Genomic DNA, 19,153 nt, shown 5'->3' with positions numbered 1-19,153 from the left:
CCCTTCAATTTCTGCCTGATTACTCACAAAAACCCCTTGGGCATTAGTAATCTCAGAGATAGAATTCTTTTTCTTTCGTTGGTTGACACATGTATGAAAATATTTTGTATTTCGATCTCCTTGCTGCAACCAATGAGCCTTAGCTCTCTGCTTCCACCAAATATTCTCCTGCTCTAGTAGATCATCCAGCTTTCTACTTACATCTTTTATTTCAGATATATTTTCAGGCCCTTCCACTTCTTTTAACCTTTTGAGTCTGCTAGTTAAAAGCTTTATATCAGCCCCTTTGTTTACAAAATTTTCTTTTGCCCATAATCCGAGAGCCTGTCTGCATGAATTCAATCTTCTTTGTGCACTTGGTCGTCTTCCAAACCCAATCCCACCATACCTCTTCCATGCCTTTTCTACTGTCTTCCCACACTCCTCTTCCTTATCCCAGCACATCTCATAGCGAAACATTCTCAACTCAAATTTGAGATTTCTTTTCACCTCATTTTCCTACACTCACAGTTCTATCTTTACTATATTTCATAGATATCAAAAGATAGTCATTATGAAAATTATATAATCCCTTATGAAAATTATATAATCCCCCTAATTATTAAAAAATTGTACTTAAATAATAATATAATGCATATAATGCCAAGAGCTCGATGACATATAATCCGATTCTTAAAAAAAAAAAAATTCTAAGTCCAAATATTTATAAAAAAAAAATAATATAGCATTTTATTACGAGACGGATGGAGTATTTACATCATTTATATTCTCAAAATGTCTAATAATTTCTTTCGGAGGTAAAGTTAGTATTTAACATCGGACACATTCACAAACAATAAAAAGAACTTTAAAAAAAAATGGAAGAAAATTGGAAACGTACACTTTAATTTAGAATGGTTGATAACGTAATAAAATCAGATGGTTGTACGATATGCAACTGAGGGTAAACAAGTAAATGAGCAATTTCCCAGTTTAATTATTATACTGTACTTGCTTACAGCTGCTAACCTTTTGTCACAGCACGCGTCCGACAAAAACGTCAACAAGCAAAGGTCGATTGGCGCCTTTGCTTCCACCGTGTTCTCGCGAAACCTGTATGCCTAGGGCAGGTCACCTTGCAGTTAGACGCCGTTGTTACTGTACGCACAAGGGGATAAGGTTTCCCAACCAATGCAGCTTCGCGTCACCTGGTACTGTGCATGATGACCCATGGGAGTCCGACACGTTGAGGACATGAGGCATGAGGGCACGTACGTTTATATTGACACCTAGCAGTAGTCGTCGGCACGTAGCGTCCTGACTCCTATCCCACTTGGGACTGACTGCAAATCGATGCCAGCCTTTTGGCATTGGAAACATTTGTTTAACTGTCCAGGTTGTCCCTTGGGAACGACTTTGCTTTTAGCTTTCTAATCTTTCCTTTTAATTTCCATCCTTTTTATATATATATATTTTTTTATGTCATTTCCGTCTTTTTATATATATACATCTACTACAAGTTTGTCTATTTGTGTATTCGACTTATTATAAATTGTATTTTTTTAATATTTAAAAAAATAAAAAATATTAATACATTAATATTCACTTACTTAATCATTAAATAAAATAATAAAAATAAAATAAAATAAATGAACGGTTTAATTGAGAAGCCAAACTTAGGCAATATAATGTCATTTTTCTTATATATATTGGTAAAAAATAGTAAAATACAGTCTAGGCTATTATAGATAATATTTGGTCATCACAAATATCTTTGGTCACTTATTTATTTATTTATTTAATATAAATTATTGCTTCAAAGTTGAAAAATATAACACATGATCTATACTCAATAGAGGACGTACAGAGATTAATGGGGAATGCTTTTTCCTTTTTGGGGTGGGCGGGTTTATGGAGTAGCGTAAGATTTTGCAAACAAAAATTCTATTGTATAGTTATTAATTTTGTGTATTTTACTGATGTGATTAGTTACATATTAAAAATAATTAATACAGTCAATTACATTAATAAAATTTATAAAAAATATATAAAAATAACTATAATATTACTCTTTTGCAAAAGTTGACTCTCCAAACAGATTAGTTTTAGACTGTGTTGTGGGTGCACTAAATAAGGGTCGCATAATGCATTTGCGTTGGAATATACAGTACTCAATAATTGAAACGCACGTATGATAAATGGCTAGTATTGCATAAATAAGATAAATTCATGCACCTAACTTTTTTACGTGGTTTGGAAAATGAGCATATAAGCATCACAAATAGGTTGCCTTGTTTGGTGCAGGAATAGTACTGAAGCCACGCACGCTCATAATATATATATATAGCTAATTTGACCACTACCTTCCAAAATAATTAACGTCCCTGGAATTAGAAGTCCCTTTAATATGGTTTATTAAAGGGAAATTCAAAGTTTATTATTAATGGTTTAATTATTTGCATTTTCCATTAATTAGTTCATATATATATATATATATATAGTCATTGATGAAGGGTTAGTAAGTCAAATCGATGTTGTCATAACACTGATCTGTAGATATTGTTCTTGAACTACAAATATATGTACTTTATGGAGGAAGGTTTAAGTCAAATCAATGTTGTCATAACAGTGATATCTCTTGATCTAAAGAGATATATCATGATGTACGTACATACGTACTAGCAGTACTACTTGGATATATATATATAATCAATATCTGCTTAATTAGTTTTTACGTACACAGTTATAATAGTTAGTGTCCACACTTGATCACAATCCCCAAATTGACATGAGTACTGTTTGATTTCAAGTGTATATATTACTGATTGCAGCTTTGTTTGTATATATGCATGCATGTTCTTAAAGATTATCTTAGAATTTATCATGATCAATATTCATCAGCCTATTGATCATCATCGAAGGCGTTTAGATATTGTTGTCTTAAATATCATGGGAAAACCTTAATTACTTTCAACCATAAATAAGGAGAAGTGTTAAGCATTGCATGCTTAACATTTATGGTTTTTGATGGAAAACAATATATGAAGAAAAACCGACAGAACATGATGTTGATCATTATAACAACTACACATTGTCTAAATTACAGTCATGTTGGGGTTGAAAACAAAACCTTGCATATTGCATTAATAATTAATAGTACTTGATCTGCCATGCATGCATATAATCTGCAAAGACCAAACATTCCTTAGAATTAGTGTCATTCATGGAATGATGAGCGAGCTGATCGTAATTAGCAAATTAATCATGCCACAGAGGGAAACAAATTGAAGAATAAATGAACTCAGCATTGACATCGATGTAGAGCCAGTGAGAAGGCGACACGAGGGGATCCATTTTAAGAAAGGTGACGACGTTCTGATACTTCTGAGCACTGTAAAAAGAATATACAAACATTTATTACCTGAAATTATTGATGAAACATCACAATCCACCACGCGCCATTAATTCAGTCTCCGCGAACCCTAGTTTTCGATTCGCAGTGGGCAAATATGTTCCCATCGTTGGGCCCTCCTTCTCTGTTCGCGGATGTCGTACTATCACAATATTGTCGTCCAAATCAAGGAGGTAATTGTACGTTCACCACGCGCTGTAATTAGGAGTGGGTGTAAAGATATCTTTTAGCAAGAAAAAAGTAAAATTTTAAGGGAGATCAAAAGAAAAGGGTCATGATCATATGAAAACAGAAACAACACCAAACCCTAAACTTCATTTCAATTTATGGGGACTGTATGTTGAGAAGCTGTGGTTAAAAAGCTACAAGTGGGATAACCCGAGCTACAAGAAAACCAAATTCACGAAACTCTCTCTCTCTCTCTCTCTCTCTAGGGTTTTGATCAGTATCCAACTTGCTTTTGTTTTTCATAAATTTGGCTATACTTTGGTACAGACCCAGAAAAGAAGGATCAAGTACTGTTACCCAAGAGAAGAACGCCAAAACAAGCAAAAAGAAAATAAGAAAAGAAAGAGTTACCAAGAAGAAAACTCTATATTTATATAAGTAGAAAAAGGGTAAGAAGCAGTTTTGGGATAATTAAGATATGGGGAGAGGAAGAGTGGAGCTGAAGAGGATAGAGAACAAGATAAACAGGCAGGTCACTTTTGCAAAGAGGAGGAATGGGCTTCTCAAGAAAGCCTATGAGCTTTCAGTTCTCTGTGATGCTGAGGTTGCCCTTATTATCTTCTCCAGCCGTGGCAAACTCTATGAGTTCTGTAGCAGCTCTAGGTAAAATATCATGTTCTCGCTCTCTTTTTGTCTCTATATAGATGTGTAGGATCTGCTTGATTTTTCAGCTTGTTCGGTCGTTGATTTTCTTCTTGGATTTTGGATTTCATCTGTTCTTTCTTCTGCAGAGAAAATTCTATCACTCACAATCTCTCTCTCTCTCTCTCTCTCTCTCTCTCTCTCTCTCTCATTTATATTTCCCTAATACTGGAATGCTAATTTCACTATTCTGTACGTCTTTTCTGGTGTTTAGTAGAATATGTTTTATTTCTTATGTTATTGTGGATTTTTTAAGCCAAGTTTAGATGTCGATCTGATTTTATACGCCTGATTCTTACGCGCACATCTGTTTATTTTCTTTAATAGAAAATATGCACTATGAGATCTAAAGCATATTTGCAGAATTTCTTTCCTTGACTCGCGCGCGTTTGATTACGTATATCATGCTACTTAATAATGTATCATGACTTGCATGACGTTTATTAGATTACCTGGAAAGATCAGCTTGTTGATCCGATCCAGGTGTGCAACAGTTTTGATCAGTGTGAAAAATCTTTAAATTAATTTGTTTAAAAGCCTGAGATATTTACCTTCTTTTTGGGTTGAGATGCAGATCAAAATATTGCTAAAAAAAGGGCCTGGCTAGGAGAAGTTTTTTTTGGTTATAGTTACTTGAATATTTACCTTTTTCTTTTTTCTTTCCTGAGAAATGAGAAGTGATCACTAGGGACATATAATGTTACTGCTTCTTCATGCTGTAAGACTGTTTTGCTTAAGGGCAGTTTAAACAAGTCATACAGTTAAGCATGCATGTTTGAAATGTTGTTAATTGCAGTTTATAAATGTTAAATGTTTAAAATGTTATATGGTATTCTTCCTTGGTTTCCATAAAGAACCCTAGATTTTGATTTTTGTTTCAGAGTTTGTAAGGGTCTTAAAGTTTCATTTCTAGGTTTCGTAATATGGGTTTAAGAGTACTACGTCTAATGGTATATTTTTGTTCTTCTTGAGGAACAAGTACTCTTGGATTCAGCCGATCATTGATGTAAGCTTTATGTGTATGTATGGAGATTAAAAGAGTTGAGAATCTTTTATGACTCGGTTAAAAAGATTGAAAAGACATACAAAACTTTAGGGTTCATGAGAATGAGAATTTTGCAGCGCAATTTATAAAAAGCTTCCCTCTTTTTCTAATCGGCCTTTGGCCACGCACGACCCTCTGATCTCTTATATATATATATATATATATATATATATATATATCACCCCACTTCGCTGCTTGGAATTCCCACATATCTCATCAATTAATTAAATTCTAATCCTTCCTCAAACTCTCGCGCGAGCTCAACCAACATACCAGAGTTCGTTAATTAACAGCTTGATCGTGCTCAACGATGGTTGCTGTTTGCATGTTAAATTAGATTATCCTTATCTAAATATTACCCTGCAAATGTCTCCCTCTTTGAAACCCTTTATTTACAAACTCCGATTACCCTATCAATCCTCTCAAAACGTTTACACCGCCAAAATGCATGGACTTATACTTGATAATATATACTACGTACACTCTTATTCTATTAATTTTCATCTCACCGATCATGTATTGATGTGTACGTACTTGGTATCCATCAACCACTAGATCAATTTTTATTTTTAAAAATACCAAACTCAAGAGTGGATGAATAGTGCAACACTATCATAATAGGATAAGAATCATGAGATTATACAAAACGTAGTGTATACATTTTCCCTAACCAATTGCCTGGATCTTTAGTTTTCAGTTTTGGCGAGTATAGTTTGAAGGGAATTATACAAAATCATTATACAAAGGGATTATACAAAATGATGTAAATTGATGTGATATGTCATATTATAAAATTACTTTTATTATAAAGTAAATCTAATGGATTCCTTGAAACCATATCAATTTGTAGATTTATTTTGTGTGATTTCTTTGTGTCTAGTAACAGTTCTTCAATTTGAAACATGGGGGGTTCTAACACCAATATTTGATTTGCCCAACTAATATACACTCGAGTAGGCATGCTACTTCAAAGGCTTGAAACAATTCATCCCACTTAGGATTTAGCATGTCTCTAGGGGTTGACTCAAGTGGTGAGGACTTTGGTTTTATTGGTATGCTTCCTCTAGGTTTAGGGATCAAACCCTTTTGAATGCAAATAATTTCTAGAGCCTATGCAATTGAGGAAAACTCTTTAGGGATCGGAGATGCACTTGTGAAAAATTTCTTGAAGTCCTAGAACAATTTATAGGGAATTTTCCCTTGAATTATCTTATGTGCACTAGCTGAAAATTGATCTTTGATGAGGACTTGTGCATCATTGGGATTAGTTGAGATTTTGTTCTTGAACACCCGGCCGGTGTCACACTACAAGAAAAATAGATTTTTGTGATCAATTTATTGTAATAAAATGAATATTTGCAACCAATTTTGATTGTGAATTATCTTTTCGTTGCAATAAATTGGTCACAAAAATCCATTTTTCTTGTAGTGTCAATAAGAAAAGGACTTTAAGGCTTTATGTCGGGTTTGGTTACTAAATACAAACTATCTCATCTTATATCGTGTAATCATTACAACTTTTACAAATTCCTATACAAAATATAATAAACAATTTAATTTTTTTAAATTTTAAAACAAAATTAATATTAAAAAAATCATATTATAACAATATTTTACTCAACTTTTAAAAAAATATTTCATCTTATCTCATTTGAACTGTATAACCAAACGAAGCCAAACTACTCCTATCATGCATGATTGATTTATATCGTGTTTGAAGTATGTTGAAATCTTTAATAAGGCCTTGTTTGGTTTCTTAACTGCACTGAGTGTAGTTTACTTTTAAGCATCTTCTGCCATTCAAACACCAACTCGGACTACATTGTATGTAAGTTCAGTGGTCTATACTGTACATAGATGTAATCGGTCTTAACCAGTGGCAGCTTTTCTGCAATGGCATCATTATGCTTGCAAACTGAAAGGTGGAAAAGGAAAAATTATGTTTTATCCATTTTGCCCTTATTTAACTTTAGGTGGATGGCTGCAAGTGCAGCTTGGAAAAGAAATTTTACCCTTTAAGGATTTGACTTTGGCAGTTCATTTTTGGTATGTTAGATGAATAGTTAAATTTAATGATGAAACTCATTTATTTTATAACTTCTTATAAATATATCTAAACTCATCTTAACATCCAAATACATCTAAACTCATTTCAAGTAGACTCCACAAAACTCACTCAACTATTTCAACTCATTACTATTCATAATCAACTCAACTCAATATCCAAACACAGTCGGCCCCATTTGGATGTTGAGATGGTCTCAACTCATCTCATCTCATTCTGTCTCATGATCTCAATATCTAAATACCACTCAAATGTACACAAATATTTTTTAATTTCAAATTTTTAACTTTTTATCTAATCATTACAGCTTTTCCAAACTTAAAAAAAATATATAAAAAATAATTCAACTTTTTTAAATCTCAAAATAAAAAATAATATTAAAAATTATATCATAACAAGTGGCGCCCAAGCTCAATTGGGAAATGAAATATAAACTTAATGTGCATATGAAGAACGCCTTTTACTTTGGCTAATTCAAATTCGACAAACCTTAAATTCCACATTTATAACCCTTACACTAACAAAAAAAAATCTTTTTTGACTGGTAATCAAGAAATCTTATTCATTATAATAAGCAAATCTCAAGTACATAGGAAGTATATACGAGAAGTAACTAACTAGAGTTTACAACTGAAAGTAGAAAGTCATGGACATTTAGTCTGTTACAAACAATATGGCCCCCACCCAAGAAAACAATGTTTTAAAGAGAAAAAAACTTTCAACTCCTCCATTGTATGTTCTCTTGTGGTTTTCGAAACTTCCATCATTTCGCTCTCGCCAAATACACCAACATATACACATGGGGACCTTTTTCTAGATTGCTACAACTTGTTAATTTCCTTGGAGACCTGATCTCCAACTTGCTAGAAAATCCACCAATCTATGGGGCATGACCCACAATAATCCAAATCCTATAAAAAAAAATCAGCCCACATGTTCCTTACACTAAAAAAATATTAATTAGTGAGAAAACACCCATTTAAACAAACTCACATACTATTTTACCTGCAAAACTAATGTCATTTAATGAAATGAAGTAATTGTAGTACTACCAATGCATGCCAAGTTGCCCTTGAATTTATGAAGAAGATTAACGCTAATTATGGTGTTCGGAGGAGCTCTCAAAACATGTCCCGGACGATGTGTAGATTGCTCCAAGAAAGGTCTAGAAAAGGCCATATAGATCGAGTCATAGATATTAAAGTTTTTAGAATTAGTAGCTAGAGAAATAGAAGCTAGCCCAACTGGGTCACAAACAGAGTACGTTTTTGTAACACCCTAGTCGAAGTCCGACCAAGTCACAAAGAGAGTGCATATATATTATAAAACCCCATCTTACATTCAGAATATCATGAATAATTAACACATAGAGTTGGTAGGTTACAAACGTAATTACGAGTCGTAGAAAGTCCCACATTGGCAACATACCAGATGAAACTTGACTTTATAAGGAGTCTTAAGAAAAATTTAGTTTAATTATTAGTCTTTTCGAAATTATAGTATAGATGTGACTAACAATTTTCCCACCATCCACTTCTTATATAAATAGAAATATATATATTCGTAGGTAGATATTGTATTATTTGACTTAGCAGTACCCATGCATGCATGCCATATTCATACCCGCCCATGTTTCATAAAATATGAAAAAATACCTGGTTTTAATCTTTTAACTTGCTACAGGCTACTAAAATATACCTTATGATCTGCATGCAGCGTCCACATTCAGATTCGTCATGCGTTGGGGGAACCTGCATGCATATGCATGCCTCCACACACACACACACACACACTTCAAGCTCTTGAAGAAAATAGAATCTAGTACTCATGTGCGCCAGCCAGTGTATTGAAATCCAAAATATATGTGGCCTTGATCGGCAGTAGCTGCCTCAATCGTAATTCTCGACTTTTTGTGTAACAGTGGCTTATACAATGAATTATAAGCACTGATTTCTTTAACCTTTTCTACTTAAATTAATGTGCTTGTGCAGTCAATTAAACATATATATTAATTATGAACGTTCGGAGAGATTATTGAATTGCTTAATTAAACCCAATGTTAAAACGACTCTGGTACTTAATCATAGTAATGCATGTACTCCTTGATCTAATTCCCTGATTGACAATTTTTTTTTTCTCCATTCCTACAGCATGCTCAAAACACTTGAAAGGTACCAAAAGTGCAGCTATGGTGCAGTGGAAGTCAACAAACCTGCCAAAGAGCTTGAGGTACGTCCGTACCTTAATTAAATGTTTGATATGCTTAATAATATCTTAAGCATTCTATACTAGTACTGTGATTGTTAGAATCTTGACTCTAAAAAAGGGTATGATTCAAACTGACTCAACTTATTCAACTTGAATTTACTAGAAACTGAACCGAGTTTAGTATTTTTTTTTGTTTTTGTTTTTTTTTTTTTCATTTGGCCACACAGATACACACACACGTATATATAATTGGTTCAGTTGATCGATATCAGTTGATTCAAATTGATTCGTGCATGCCAACCTAGTTTTTTCAAAACTATATTTCATTTTTGGACTGTGTTTTCGATTTTTTATAAGTAGATTGTACTTTAGATATGGGTTTTTTTTTTCTTTTTTCTTGTACGAAAATATCGGATTAGGCACAGAGTGATGGGAAAAGTGAGTATTTTATATAAAATTTCAGATTGTGCATGCACAAAATAGTATCATTATCATGGCCAGCCTTATATATAGTATCATTTTCACTTCCACTTGTTAATTTGTAACATTCATGGAGTACCATCCCTGACCTCGAGATTCTCATATCATGGTTGTCGTATGCTGTAGCAGAGCAGCTATAGGGAGTACCTGAGACTGAAAGCTAGGTTTGAATCCTTACAACAAACTCAGAGGTGCGTAATTACACTTATAAAAATATATATATATTTATATATAGAATTACCCTTATGATGATCAGTACTGTTTTTATAATTTAGTAGTACTGCTGCTCCAAAAAATACCATTTTGGATGATATCATTCGCTAACTGAGTTGAAAAACTTCCAACTTAAGCATGCTTGGATGGGATTTATATATTAATTAATTAGTAATATTTGGGCACCTATATTTGTTAAGAAATTATTTGTATGCAAATCTGGTACATTCCCTTTAAAAAAATAGAAAACATAAAACTGACATTGGAAAAAACACACATTTCAATTGGGTCACACTCTTCCTAAAAAGAATTCGCTGAAATTAATTATAAACCTTAAAATTATTCGTGTATTTACCATTACTCATGTAGGACCGTAGGTTATTTCAGCACTTCTGTCGTGCAAGAGTAATAATTCAAGAAATATGATTTCTACTTATTAATTTGGTACTCCAGAAACCTTCTTGGGGAAGACTTGGGCCCATTAAACTCAAATGATCTTGAGAAGCTTGAGCGCCAACTGGAGTCGTCCTTGAAGCAAGTTAGGTCCATTAAGGTACGTAATTCGATCATTCAGCTATAACATATATGCACCCACTAACCGACTTTTCCATTCTCCTGCATTATTTGACCTAATAAAAATTTCACCCTTTGAATTAAAATTATATGGATGAGAGCCAAATTAAATATTTCTTATCTGCTTGTAGACGCAATATATGCTCGACCAGCTTTCTGATCTCCAAAATAAGGTATGATTAATCTATCTATATGTACATATATATATGTATGTATGTAAGTTTGCAACACTAATATATTAGTAGTTCTATTTATAACTTTGCACCTAATATTCAAAAGCTGCTTTTAAGTGCAGGAACAATTATTATTGGATTCAAACAGAACTTTGACAATAAAGGTAAAAATTCTCTAGTCCCTTTTATGGATGGTTGGGTTTGTTCACCAGTTAATTTCAAGCCGTATGTATATGTGGAAGGGGAGCGCGTTTACTATGCTAATTGTTCCCTCAGCTTGCCTTAGTGGAGATCGTTATTCTAGTAAATTGAAAGTCTACTCTTGAATTACCCTAGACCACATTCAAGGCTCTGTCCCCATTCAAGTTTGATTTTGGGCGACTTGGTTCGGTTTCTGATCAATATGATGGCAAACAAGTGCCCCTGCTTCCCTGTATAGCAATTTTCTTTGTAAGGCATGACCATTTTATATTTTTTACGAACCTATGCAAAAAAATTGGAAAGATGAAATTCTTGAGAAAACCTTCACAGGAACATGTATACTTTATCAGTTTTCACTTCCCATGTCAGAATGTTCTATATATAACTAGCTCTCCAGCCTTACATGAGTCCAACCTTTCGTTCTGAATGATGGCACCTATTATATATTCTAGCTAGGGTGCTGTTGTCTGCTTTCCTGGTGTTACATGAAATTTATCTGTGGCCAATATGCTTGTGGACCACTCACATATGCTTCAAAATTTAATTCTTCAGCTGGATGAGATTTGTTCAAGAAATCACCTTCGACAAACGTGGGATCAAGGCGGTGAGCAAAGTATCTCATATGGCCCTCAGAATGCTCAGATTCAGGGGTTTTTCCAGCCTTTAGATTGCAATCCCACGTTGCAGATAGGGTGAACTTCAAAACATCATTTAATTCATTTCAACAGTCAACAGTACTACTATCTAACTTCCTGCCTTGAAATCCTTTTTTGGACACAGGTATAATGCATCAGGTTCAGACCAGATAAATGCAACAACTCATGCCCAACAAGTCAATGGTTTCATCCCTGGATGGATGCTTTAAGTCTATGTACCAAGCGCTTACCTGCTCTTGTAATTTACCTACCAAGTATATGCTTCCTTGTGGTGGCAATATCTTAATGCGCGCTTTGATCATCAGAATTTGTAGCTTATATCGACATAAAAACAGCAGTGACTGACTTTTTAAGCATTATATATATATATGGAACCCTAGGCCACGAGCAAAAGCCATGCATGTATGGAGTTTATAATGTGTTGAAAACCCATTAGGGAGACCTGATTATTTGTTTTGGTTTTAAGACAGCTTACCATAAGGCCAGCTACAGTGGTTTCAGTACCCATACCTTTTGTTCTTCTGAATTGTTATTGTCAATGTTCTGTGTTGAAATTGAAGTATCGATCATATATATACTATAGTGTTTTGCTCAATATTTAATTTCTAATTAGTTGTGATTGCTAGCTGCAGTTGCATTCCTCACTACCATTGATGCATATAATAGATGCCAACACTTTTCAACTTCAAAGCATATACATATATACATATATATATATATATATATATATATATATATATATTCTTCCATAATTCATTTTTTTTAGCAGAAGTCAAGGGAAGAAACCATGAAATGTTCTCCCCATTCATCTTTAGGGGACCTATATGCTTTTACTTGATAATTGTTCTAGTCTTCCAAATGGCATTTTAGGTTTTATAAATCAAGGCTGATCTAGCGGTTCTCATGATCTACACTCATTATAAGGCAATATGGTATAAGCCCATTTGGATAATGAAAGTGTTTAATCTCATGATCTCATCATTATAATTTTTTTAAAATTTCACACAAAATTTAATAAATTATTTATCTTTATCAAATTCTAAAACAATAATAATGTTAAAAAATAATATTTTATTCAACTTTCATCTTAACTCATTATAAAAACAGCATCTAATTTACGCTTTAACTAAATTGGGTGCTCATGATCAACCAAACGAATCTTAATTAGAACAGTCCCAGTTAAGCCGCCTTGTTTTCAAATACCGATAGATGATCATCATGCATGCATTATCTCAGCCCAGAAAACATTATATATGGTTGATCGAAATATTCCACACATACGGCCCACAGCTAGATCTGCCATAAAAATATAGGCTGGAGTAAAAACAAAAGTGACATTAATTTCCTTAAATTAAAATATAAAAGGACATACAATATTTAATATAAAGTTTAAATTGCAAATTAAAAACCCACGCATGCAAGCTGGCTCTGTAACCAGCTATATATGCTCTTTCACGATAACCAGCAGCTATGATCGAACCATAATATATAAATATATATATATGTATGTATGTGTATATATATATCTAATTTGTATCTTCATTTTAACCGTTCATATATTTAATTTTATTATAATTTTTTTTTTACTTTATGATTAAAGATGTAACTCCTAATGTATTGGTATTTTTTATTTTAATTTTTTTTAAATGTTAAAATAATATAAAAAAAGTTAGGCGGCACATTAGCATCGCCGTAAAAAATATATCGCATTCTTTCATTTTCATTTTTATTATTGTTAATTATATTAATTAATAATATGATATATTTTTAAATATTTTCCTATCTAAATGATTGACGTGGAAACTAATGCACGGCATAAAAAATGTATAAATTTATATTTACAATTGTAATATAAGTTTATATTTTCCAAACTTCTACGGTTACAAATTATTAAAAAAAAAAAAAAAGATTAATAGTTTCTTACAAATTAGTGCCAGATGATCTCATGCAGCAGTCGTCTGAAGATCAGTGCATATTGAACGTCAAATTAACTGAGTTTCAAAATGTTTACATATAGTAACCAGGAAAAAGAAATAATTGTCAGTTACGATGTCAGTAATTTTAATTACTGTACGCTGTGCATGTGCAGAAAAAAACAAGCCTGACATGCTACTGTCATGCACCCGTGCGTATGGATGGTCGTGTTACATATGGCATAAACAGTAACAAAACAAAGCCACTTTATTCTTGCTTATTCAAATTAAGAATAACATATAGGGTAGTACACAAACGGTGAAACTGGCTGCCACCAATGTGAACTGATCGGCCCCGTCAGGAACAAGCAGGAACCGATGGAGAGTTGGCGTGCGGTAGAAAATATGGAAAACGAAAGTTCAACGGTTCAGTCTCGAGTTAAACCTGGACCGGACCATTGAACTAGTCGATATTATAAACTCGTTTTTGTTTTAATATACATATTCCAAAATGATACCGTTCCACTTAAGTTAAAATTTAAGTGAAACGACGTTGTTTTCTTTACATATTATACAACACATAGCTGAAACAACATCGTTTGACATTAGATTGCCTGCAACTTTCTCTCTCCATAGTCTATCAGGATTAGACCACCTCTAGGGAAATCGAAAATCGGCCGAAAATTGATAGAGAATTGCCGGAGTCGAGACTGCCAGTTTTCCTCCTCCCCATCAACTACTTACAGTTGGTGGCTCCCCCCCTCTTACACGGCATTGATCGGTGTTGGTTTTGCCCAAAAACTATGCCGAATGAGTCAGTTTTCATCCCTAATAATATATACAATCTCGGTTTTAAATTCAAGGATGAGATGAGATTATTTTAAATGACAGGTGAAAGTTAAATAAAAGATTATTAGAATATTATTTTTTTATTATTATTTTAAGATTTGAAAAAGTTAAATTAGGATTTGTAAAAGTTAAATTGTTTATTATATTTTGTGTGAAAATTTAAAAAAATTGTAATGATGAAATGAGATAAAATGAAACGCTTTCAGAATCCAAACAGTCCCTAAATGAATCATGCAATCTTTTTATAAAAAGGCTAGGTAAATTTTATTATATAAAATTATGAAAAACTTGCCTTTTTTTTTTTTTTTTTGTTTAGCAAAGTTCATTTTTTTATAAAAGGTTTTCACAATACTCATGTATTGGAGGATTATCCCTAGCATTATTTAAAATAAAATAAAATAAAATAAAAAGGTATTTGGAGATAGTGTTTTTTTAATCTGAATGTATCCATTATAGCATTCTGTATAAGATCGAGAAGAGTTTAGATCAGTTTTCATAAAAGAACACAAATAGCTATATAGTTTATCAATTTTATTTTACACGCCTAATAATTTGGACCATCAGTTTCTACTTTATATATTATATATATTTATATATATATATATATATATATATATATATATATTGTATAGGGACAAATATATACATATTATATATATGAGAACTACTACAAACACGTACAAAAAGATTACATAAAAATAAATCTACAAATTGACATGGTTTTATATGATCTGTTAGATCTACTTTGCACTAAAAGTAACTTTATAATCTGATATACTGTATCAAGCCACATCAATTTGTGAAATCACTTTTGTGTAATCCCTTTATAGCTAAAGTATTTCTCTCTCTCTATATATATATACACCCACACACTTTGGTTTGCTTAATTTGGGGTGAATGGCCTGCCACACAATTGATATGCGAATATATAATATATTATGTTCAAATGTTATTTTTCATTGGGACCTTGAACTTTTTCTTGTTATTTTTTTGTTGTAGATTATTTTATATGATTTCTAGGAATATTATGTGACAAAATTATGAAATTTTAGGATATATTTTTTACGCTCCCTTTTGTTTATAGTTTTTTTTTTCATGATTTTCGAGGGTACGTATTTAATTGTAAAATGGTCCCTATAACTTTATATATATAGTCTACGAGCTAGGCCGCTTGTAAACCATATATGGTCCCAACATCATGCAGTTCCCTATTAATTAAGAAGCATGATGAGATGCTTAATTATAAAAAGATTAAAACAAGAAAGAAAAAGAAACAAAGGCATGCATGCATTAAATTAGAAGAATAAATAAATGATTCATCAGAAATTATATTAAACTGGCAATTCATCGACTTAAAAAAACCCTATTTACGTACGTACCTGGACAAACAACTTGTTCTTTATATTAATGCTACTTCCAATTCAATACCAATCTGAAGAATGAATATTGGACCACATGATCTAGCACACGTCGATCGATCTTCATTTGTACCATAGCATTTATTCCTTCTTTTTTTTTTCTTTTTTTTTATTAATTTGATGGTCATGATCATCACCTTCTTCCATGTTCTGTGGACAAGCTGGTTTCATGATACCAATTTATTATATGATCTTAATTTGTGTGTGCATGCATGATGAGTTATTCTTCAAGTTAAAGCACATGCATGCATGCAGTTTTATACATAGGATGTGGACCATGTGGTTTGCGTTTTGAGAAGTACTACTACTGTTCGGTTTATAAAGAAATTATATATACATATATATAAAGTTTATAAGTTAATTGGACTTAATTAATGCGACATGTCAAGTTTAGTTAATTCTAATAAAAAAAAGTTTTATAATCTAAAGTTTTATATCAAACCATTTAATCTTATTGTATGTTGATGGCCGGTGAATTCCGTACAAGAATCGAGTATTTCTTTCTCAACCCTTGGCAACTTGCTCATGATAGAGGTAAAGCATATGCCATGTTTTTTTCATGAATACAAGATTTAGCTTGTATCTAGGATGGGAAATGAGGCAGCACATCATCTAGCACGCCATACTTGGAAGGTTGACATGAATATTGACATGTGGTGGGGAGATGTTCCTTTGTATGTGGATCAAGCTATTTGGCTTGACAAACTTCATATGTAATGGTTATTCTATTAATGCTATTTTTGCTATAAAAAGAAGAAGTTTATAACGTTTTATAAACTAGTTTTTTTTCACAGTCCAAACATATTATAATTAAATTGAGTAATGTATAAGTCTCAAATAGACGAATCTTAAGTTTTTTGTAAAAATGTGGGTTCCACTAATAAAAAAAATAGTTTTATTTTATACTTTTGAAGGTGAGGAACACTTTTTTACAAAAGGCTAGCTTGCACAGGACTTGTTGATTTGAGTCTTATACAAATTATTTCTCTTATAAGTTAGAGAAATAATATTTGCAATCTTAGAGCATGCAAGTTTCAAACACCTTTTTAAAAAAAAGTAAATAAATGTGGAATCCATATAAAAAAAATTACTTTTTCAAATAATAGAACTCACTATATTTATAAAACAAAAAAAAGTGCGCGATGTTTGCACAGTACCCTAAAACTGTACTTAAATTGTAATATTTAGTCTATGAGCCTCGTTTGGTTATAAAGTTTAGATGAGATGAGATGAGATGTTTTGTTGAAAGTTAAATAAAATATTATTATAATATCTATAATTTTTTAATATTAGTTTTATTTTAAAATTTGAAAAAGTTGAATTATTTATTATATTTTGTATGAGAATTTGAAAATTTTATAATAATAAGATGAGATGAGATGAGATAGTTTAAGATTTGATAAACAAAGGAGGCCTGTTATAGCAGCTAGCGTCGGCAGTTTTGCTTGACACAAATTACTACTACGTACGTACTATATGCTTTACTTATTGTATGTCTCACGAACGTACTCAGTCTCTTTCATTCTTTCTTTTAAATTTTCCAGAGAAATTACGTATCCATGCAACGAATTAGTACTACAGGTAATTAAGGAAGCGCCATGGGCGCTCGATAAATACCCAATGAATAGTAGTATAGATCGAGAACATCAAATGCACATGCAAAGCTAATTAATCTGCAGACCATGTGAAGAACATCAAATCTCATAAAACCTGAATCCAACATTAATATTACCTATGGACCTGAACAGATGATCATGAGAAGCTTCCGTCCAGCATCGATCGCAGCTAGTTGGCGTGAATAATACTTAACTAGCTATAAACACTTTGATGATCTAAGTCAGTTAGATTAACCTAATTTTATTTTACTTAAATTATATAATCGATCAAATGGGTTCCTCACCATCCTGCAGCTTTTCAGATCATATTCCAGTACGGTGGCAGGCCACCATCCATTAATTATCACCACTACTAGATCATGATCGATCTGAACTAATTGCTATATTCCCGGCCAGATGATCTTAATTAATTAATTTCATGAATGGTTGGCCCTATATCCGGTGTATACATACATAAATATATATATATATATATATAGCTGCATCCACAAGCTAGGGACTAAGCCCATGCGCAGGTCCACATCCATATATATATGCATGCGCCAAGTAAGCTGGTCAAGCAGCATATATCGATCTCTGCAAGGCGTATACATGATCCAAGCGTCGGTGCATGCTCGTGCACTAAAAGTACTGTTCCGCCAATTATATATCAACCCTCGTACGTAGCTAGCTATATAGGTCTTCTAGCTCTAATTTTCTAGTTTCCGTATGGTTGCCGATCCGTCCATAATTTAATTTGGTACAATATATATAGTTAATAGAGTAATATATATATATACATGCATCTAGGTTTGTTTGTGAGTTTAATTAGGAGAAAGAAGTATAAAAGAATACGTACGTCGGCTGTTGATTTTAGGAAATGCATGCATGCATGGGTCATGTTTTGGTTTTGTATTGTTGCGAGTATGCATGATTCATGAGTATATAAATAAATCCTTTTGGTAGAAATTTAATATATACAATATTTAAGTAGCTAGCAATGCAAGGTTCTATGCTTGTTGAGGGATTCTTAGAAAAACGAGCCTTAATATTGGATGAATCTCGACGAATATGTGTATTGTACCGAAATTAATGTGGTTGCATGCAATTGGTTCGAGCGGCACTCAAATGATTTGCCGTTGGTCTTTGGGGAATTAGTATTAATTACTTGACCGGATCGAAGTGATAAAGTGATATATATATATATATTTATATATAAGTACGTACATTGATCACTGGCAAGACAAGTAATAGCTAGATTCCTGCAGGCAGATGATCGAATCATCATGAGAAATTAATACGCACGTCATATATTTATATAATTTATATCATCATATTCAGACACTTACGGAAATTGCACGTATTAATTATTTTGATTCCGAAAGATCATATATATTATATGTTTTTTTAAATAAATAAATAAATAAAAAAAGAACACTTTGTTAGAAACAATTTATTACACATTTTATCATTAATATATTATGTTCTGCATGCATATTGTCT

At 32.4% G+C, this 19,153-nt stretch overlaps 1 protein-coding gene across 3 annotated transcripts; it reads left to right on the top strand.

The window, feature by feature from the left end:
- The first annotated feature begins 3,735 nt into the window (after nucleotides 1-3,735).
- On the top strand, nucleotides 3,736-12,470 carry LOC122306659 (agamous-like MADS-box protein MADS2). 3 transcript variants are annotated; one of them, XM_043119107.1, is made up of 8 exons: nucleotides 3,736-4,222; nucleotides 9,522-9,600; nucleotides 10,186-10,250; nucleotides 10,726-10,825; nucleotides 10,977-11,018; nucleotides 11,141-11,182; nucleotides 11,772-11,911; nucleotides 12,000-12,470. In XM_043119107.1, exons 1-8 carry the CDS (start codon nucleotides 4,038-4,040, stop codon nucleotides 12,082-12,084), a joined length of 738 nt encoding a protein of 245 aa, XP_042975041.1. In that variant the 5' UTR covers nucleotides 3,736-4,037; the 3' UTR covers nucleotides 12,085-12,470. The 3 variants fall into 3 exon arrangements, with proteins under 3 accessions (XP_042975041.1, XP_042975043.1, XP_042975042.1); XM_043119108.1 differs by having other exon boundaries at nucleotides 3,741-4,222; nucleotides 10,189-10,250; XM_043119109.1 differs by lacking the exon at nucleotides 10,186-10,250 and having other exon boundaries at nucleotides 3,737-4,222.
- The last annotated feature ends 6,683 nt before the right edge of the window (nucleotides 12,471-19,153 follow it).

The sequence above is a fragment of the Carya illinoinensis genome, chromosome 4, assembly GCF_018687715.1.
Source record: "Carya illinoinensis cultivar Pawnee chromosome 4, C.illinoinensisPawnee_v1, whole genome shotgun sequence".
Lineage (NCBI taxonomy): Eukaryota > Viridiplantae > Streptophyta > Magnoliopsida > Fagales > Juglandaceae > Carya > Carya illinoinensis.
This window is presented reverse-complemented; position numbering and strand designations above follow the sequence as displayed.